This window comes from Brachyhypopomus gauderio, unplaced genomic scaffold, assembly GCF_052324685.1.
Source record: "Brachyhypopomus gauderio isolate BG-103 unplaced genomic scaffold, BGAUD_0.2 sc71, whole genome shotgun sequence".
Taxonomy (NCBI): Eukaryota; Metazoa; Chordata; class Actinopteri; order Gymnotiformes; family Hypopomidae; genus Brachyhypopomus; species Brachyhypopomus gauderio.
Window position 1 is genome coordinate 929,598 of NW_027506892.1, and position 7,211 is coordinate 936,808.

Genomic DNA, 7,211 nt, shown 5'->3' on the forward strand with positions numbered 1-7,211 from the left:
TGAGGAATAAATACATTATTACGAAGAAAGGCAACACGTCCTTTATTTATAAAGCTAGAGAAGCTGCCTGGCAGAATATTACAGACAGATTAAATGCGTGAGCATATAATTTAATCCATTCATTGGCATTTTAAAAGTGTTATAGTAAATTAATAATGTTAATTAATCATGAGCGTTGTGAAGAGAACGTGGCAGCAGGTCAAGGTGAAATATAAAAATCTACTCCAGTTGTACAGTTGATTAGTCTCATGTGCAGGAAAAGGTAAAACACCATATTAAATAACTGTATAAAATATTTTAGCAACCAGAAAGAAAACTGCTACTGCTGCTGCTGGTGGTGGGCCTCCTGTATCAGCCCTCACTCATGCAGAAGACCTTTAGAGCAAAACAGCGGACGCTCATGATTGTGGAATTTGATTAATATATTAAGGAAGCGCTTAAGGTAAACCTTTGGAATTTCGCGGCAGACCGTTGCCTTACTAAGATGTTCTGCATCCCCAATGCTGTACAGAAATGCACGACTGGCAAAGAAGCGCAAAGCGATACAGACCGTTTGGGGTTTGGTAAGAGCTTTACTACGTCTAGTGGTCTTCTCAATATATGGCCCCAGTAATTTACAAAGATATATAATACTGTGTCTTCTGAACCTGTAGTGCTCAAATAAGTAGTCATCCGGAAAGCCCAGTGGATCTGTCCTGTCCTGGAATGACCTTGGAGCTGGTAGCATGAATGCTCTGTGCACTATACACGCTCCCTCGTCTACTGGATTCTCTACAAATGGGCATGCCATGGTCAATCAGCCTTCAGCCTTCACTGTTAGCTGCTCTTTTATAGCCTACATTTTGGATTATTTGTTTCACCTGTATGAAAATCTTGGTAAGGTAGTTGTCTGTGTCCATTTCCTTTTTGCACCTTTAAGTTAACCACACATTTACATTATTTATACTGAACATATGTGAACTGCGGAGTGATATGATTTGCATGTAATTTGAACACAAGAGGAAGTATGGGGATAAATATATACCTAAAAGTATCTTCACCTAAATTACTCAGTTATTATTAATACTCATCCAGACTCACCTGTTTGTTGAGTTCTTACCAGAGCAATAACTTAGCTGATACCACTTGCCGTTGTTCTTAAATTGTATGTCTGTCTATGGTTATTTGTGCTTCTTGGCAAATGCCTAACTTGCAAAACACTATAGTGTTCCTGTAGTTTAGTAGTAGTCTGATTCAATGATAACTTGAATTCTGGCCTATCTGTACTATTACCTAGGATGAATTCTGTGATCAGAAGCAAAGCACTTTGTAAGTCGCTCTGGATAAGAGCGTCTGCTAAATGCCGTAAATGTAAATGTACTCAGGTACAAATGATTGTATTTTTTTTATATAGAGTTTATACTAATGTGTGTTTGTGCACCATAGACACTTTATTCCATTTTACACTGACTTGAATTTAAGATTAAACCAATACATTGAAATGTGCAGAAACATCACTGATTAACAATGAATATGTACTCTGAAGATCGAAATATAAATTGCATTTGGAAATATAATTATAAAATTTTTATAATAACCTTCAATCATTCCAAACTTATAATTATGATATGCTACATCCGCAGCAATTTAATGGATAGAATTGCAGTGGAACCTTGTTCCTCAATTCAGTTTCCCGGATGGCGAGACTGTCATCACGCTGCTGAGCCAATAGAAGCGGCCCCGCTAAGCTAAGCCTCAACTCTAGCCTGGTACGGAGCAGGTTTGTACAAATGTATGTTGCTGTAACTGAGCGAGGCTCAAGTCTAGCCTCTTTCGTGGAACTAAATTTGAGCAAAATGAGCCAGGCTTAAAAAGCCCGGCTTACTGTGTTAGCTCGCTTTGTGGAATACCCCCCTGGTCTTGTGGACTGAAGGTTTGATTCCCAGAACTGAGGCCATGACTGAGGTGCCCTTGAGCAAGACACCTAACCCCAACTGCTCCCCGGGCGCCGGGCTAGGGTTGCCCAACTCTCTGGGCACGTGTGATCCACAGCCCCCTAGTAATCACTAGTGTGTGTGTGTGTGTGTGTGTGTGTGTGTGTGTTTGTGTGTGTGTGTGCACCACATCCTCCTAGTGATCACTAGTGTGTGTGTGTGTGTGTACCACAGCCCCCTTGTGATCTCTAGTATGTGTTTGTATGTGCGCACCACAGCCCCCTAGTGATCACTAGTGTGTGTGTGTAATTCGCTATAACACCTTTTTAATTTTTGTGGGTTAGGGTGAAGATATTTCTCAGAGCTCCTGTAATATATTAAGAATGAAAATGTGATTCATGGATGTCATACATTCCATTCACTGTTACTCCCTGTTTTATCAGTATTTCAACATATAAACATGTGACGACGTAGCATTTGTCATGAGCAATACATTAGAATAGCTTGTAGTTTCAAAGTCTCACTTCTATATTTAAGAGACACTCCACACCAGCAAACCGCTGGACTGTGAATGATCCCACATCTTATGGCCAGAGCTTTTTAGGAACTTGTTAGTCATTAATTACATAATGCACTCTAATAAAAATAATAATAAAAACAGACAAACTAAAAAAGCTAACAGTTTCATCTTAAAGGTTTAAGTGGCAGATGAACACTTTACATTTTACAATCTACTAAACACTAGGGCTCATATCTGTGTTTTCCATGACACATCAACTTGCACAACATTTTGGTCTGAGTTACTACATGTGACGCAGCAGTTGTGATGCTGATAATATGATGAATAATTTCTGTCACAGAGGAAGGCGTCTAGGGCTATATAACAATGACTCTGATGTTTTGCATCATACACACATAACTCTTGAACAGCGTTTACCTGCTAACTGCTTTGTCATTTGAAAGCCTTAAACCTGTCCTCATGAGTCCAGCGGCAGGTAAGGGCTCTCTCCAACTTACCTTCGAACGTAAGTTGTCGGAAGGGGGGGGGGGGGGGGTTCTGGCGTGTGAAAACGGGGGGGGGGGGGGGGTCTGGGGTGAGAGCGTGTGAAAACGGTCAAATGCATGTGTCATGTTGGCAACCCTGATTACCTGAAAGTTAATGTTTTTTTACACAATAACTTATAAGAAGAAAATTCAAGTTTTTGCTCACAATAACTCTCTCTCCTTCAGGTGGCCTGAATTTACTTCTTGGCTTGCTGATGGCAAGTCTAACAATGACTGCGGCTGAATGTGACGCGCTGAATCTCATCAAACACATACATCACAACATCAAAGAGATTATACCCGTATATGTGAGTACTACAATATAAAGAAGGTGCAATGCTGTCACAGTAATAATACTAATAGATCATTAATAAAATAAAAGTACAGCACAGTCAAAGAATAAAACTGCCAGGTACTGTTTGCAAATTCATTATGTTGTTGAGCCTTATTAACTATCAGTTAATTCACTTGTATATTTAAATGGCATGTAATTGTTGCTGGAAGCTATTGGAGTGTTTTGTGTTATTGGTGTTATAGTGCTGCTACTACTACAAACAATAATAACAGCATTATACTATTATGTGTTACTCATGTACGGGCTTTGGAATATTGTACAAAACAAAGAATAAATATTCAGATAAATATTCAGAATGCAAGCTGAGTTGCTGTTGATACTCCAGTCATGACCGAGTACATGGAAATTGTATTTTTTGTTGATCAGCTTCACTTTTGTATCCACAGAAGCAAAAGAACGGAGGTGACACGCTGACACGCTGGCCAATGAAGTTCCCCCAACTGCACCTAAAAGACTCCTTACCACTGGATGCACAAAAGAACTCGACTCTTCATGGACTGGCCTTTGTGGAAAAGGAACTCAAAGAGGTGCTTGAGTACCAGAACATGTTGAATGAACTTGAAGTCCAGATGCTTGAAGAGATCCACGATACTCGTAACCACGTACTCAATCTGAAATTCTGTCTCCACAAGACTTGGGATGTACAGAAGGTAGAAACACACCGAGCGCTGAAACAATGTAATCACGTGTTCGCCTGCAAACAGTGGGGCCTGGCCGTGTTGGAATGCTCTTTGGATTTCTTTAAACATCTGACAAAATTGTGGAAACAAAAAAATTAGTCCCTGAACAAGAATGTCAATCAGAAGCAGTTCAATTAAGAATGGGCTCTAGCCTATATTTTGTAATACTTGACATTATTTATATATTTTATTATTTACATTATTTATAGATTTGTTTAAATATTTATTTGTTGCTATTTAATAAAAAAATATTTTGTTTATTTGGTAGTACTATTAAAAACAACACTTCAGTCTCAGTAGACACATGGCAGAAATGACCACCCCCACTTTAGAAACCCTAAAACCTTTCAGCAAAGCTCATTAAAGAAACAGATGCATTTAGCTTTCAGAACTTGGTATCTAATTGTATCTTACAATCCCACGGGATAGCAGGAATTAATCAAAATGCCATATGTGCAAATTAAATAATTTGGCTCTTTGTAAATTTCCTCATGTTGGTGCAGGACTTGTGTAGATAATCGTGATGATTGATCGTTCTTTTACTGAAGGAAGAGAAGGGAGGGTTGTGTGTGTGTGTTCCACTGAGGATAGTTTAATTTGGATCTCATCATCATTCATTAATGGCTATGAACAAATAGCAACCAAAAACAATGTCAAGTACTTGATATAGAAGCACCAGTGAATGCATGTCCAGGTTTCCAGTCTCTCCAACAACCAGGACACTTTTAGTTTGCAAAATGAACTTAGCTATGAGCTGGCTAAACACTTTTTTTTTTATCCTTGCATTAAAACATACAAATGCAAACCCTCTTCAAGACAGTGAGCTATGGCCATTTTAGCACCTACCAAAAAACAAATGGTATTGGAATGAGGATCTGGATTTAGCATCAACTGGATTAGCTGATCGTCTCAACATATCCAGCAATAGAGCTGCCTGTGTGGTTTACTGTGGTCTAGAACGAGAGGTGCTGAGAACCGCTGGAACTTTATCAACACAGAGCAGTTCACATGCAAGAACTAGATATGAAATGAGTGTGTCCTACTGAAACTAACACTGAAATAACAAAAATCTTTCATCGTTGCCACGGCCTCATTCTAAGGGTGCGATATTAACTATATGAGCAAGCATAGGACAGACAGAAAACTACCCACCCAGTCCTGCATTGACTTCTGTTGTCTACCACTGACACTCATGCAGTATTCAACATGGACTGCCCCGACGAGAGACGTGAAACTGTTAGAGGTGGTCATGGGCACAGAGTCTGACACACACACACACACACACTCATGGGCACAGAGTCTGACGCACACACACACACACTCGGGGGCACAGAGTCTGACACACACACACACTCGGGGGCACAGAGTCTGACACACACACACACACACACACACACTCGGGGGCACAGAGTTTGACAAACACACACACTCGGGGGCACAGAGTTTGACAAACACACACACTCGGGGGCACAGAGTCTGACACACACTCATGGGCACAGAGTCTGACACACACACATGGGCACAGAGTCTGACACACACACACACACACGGGCACAGAGTCTGACACACACACTCATGGGCACAGAGTCTGACACACACTCATGGGCACAGAGTCTGACACACACTCATGGGCACAGAGTCTGACACACACTCATGGGCACAGAGTCTGACACACACACATGGGCACAGAGTCTGACATACACACACACACACACGGGCACAGAGTCTGACACACACAGACACAGAGTCTGACACACACAGACACACACACGAGCACAGAGTCTGACACATACACACTCATGGGCACAAAGTCTGACACACACACACATACACACTCATGGGCACAAAGTCTGACACACACACATGGGCACAGAGTCTGACACACACACACACACACACACGGGCACAGAGTCTGACACACACAGACACAGAGTCTGACACACACAGACACACACACAGGCACAGAGTCTGACACATACACACTCATGGGCACAAAGTCTGACACACACACACATACACACTCATGGGCACAAAGTCTGACACACACACTCATGGGCACAGAGTCTGACACACACTCATGGGCACAGAGTCTGACACACACTCATGGGCACAGAGTCTGACACACACACATGGGCACAGAGTCTGACACACACACACACACACACACGGGCACAGAGTCTGACACACACAGACACAGAGTCTGACACACACAGACACACACACGGGCACAGAGTCTGACACACACACACTCATGGGCACAAAGTCTGACACACACACACATACACACTCATGGGCACAAAGTCTGACACACACACATGGGCACAGAGTCTGACACACACACACACACACACACACACACACGGGCACAGAGTCTGACACACACACACTCATGGGCACAAAGTCTGACACACACACACATACACACTCATGGGCACAAAGTCTGACACACACACACACATGGGCACAGAGTCTGACACACACACACACACACGGGCACAGAGTCTGACACACACACACATACACACTCATGGGCACAAAGTCTGACACACACACACACATGGGCACAGAGTCTGACACACACACACACACACACACACAGACACTGCAGTTGCTTAACGTGTTTCATGGTTAATCTGGTAACACACTTCTAGATGTGCACCTGTAGGAAAGTGTTCGTAGATCCTGAAATCATTTGCATCACAACAGTTAAAAGCAAAAATACAAACCAGAATACATTTGTTTGAAGTCCCCACTTTTAAGCATCTAGACGGCCATCCCTGATGAGGTTAAGATGGTTCTAATCCACTTATGAAGTGTACACAATATCTTTCCTCCTTCTCCAGTGACAGTTTACATTGGTAATCTGGGTGTGTTCATTTTTTCCAACAGGACAGTACAAGTTCTTGCGGTGGGAGGCAGGCAGTCTCCACGTCTTCTCCTGGACACCTGCTCGTTTGAGTAAGAGGGGCTGAAACCAGCATCACAGGGCCAGAAGCTCCGGAGGGTTTTCTCCATAACAGTATTTGGCCTGGGCGTTTCTGTAAGTGTTTTCATGTTGGACACTCTGAGGAGAGAGAAAGAAGACAAACAAATCACTCAATACTTCAGATCAGATGAACCTCAGATCAACTGAAATAAATCAAGACTCCTTGTCTTATAGGATACGATGTAGTGTGTTAAAACTGCAGTATGTGGACACACAAGAGGCAGAGGGCCACA

The 7,211-nt window shown here is 42.2% G+C and overlaps 1 protein-coding gene and 1 long non-coding RNA gene across 2 annotated transcripts in view; one reads left to right on the forward strand and one right to left on the reverse strand.

The window, feature by feature from the left end:
- Positions 1-2,834: 2,834 nt before the first annotated feature.
- Positions 2,835-4,252, forward strand: LOC143491173 (uncharacterized). Its single transcript, XR_013125110.1, has 3 exons — positions 2,835-2,908; positions 3,144-3,265; positions 3,699-4,252. It is a non-coding gene; the product is annotated as an uncharacterized LOC143491173 (long non-coding RNA).
- Positions 4,253-4,564: 312 nt separating this feature from the next.
- The window catches only part of spring1 (SREBF pathway regulator in golgi 1), a 7,058-nt gene continuing 4,411 nt past the window's right edge, over positions 4,565-7,211 (reverse strand). The window contains exon 5 of the mRNA XM_076989967.1: positions 4,565-7,056. Within this exon, the coding sequence (XP_076846082.1) occupies positions 6,973-7,056 (84 nt within the window). The 3' untranslated portion in view covers positions 4,565-6,972. The remainder of the gene's footprint in view (positions 7,057-7,211) is intronic.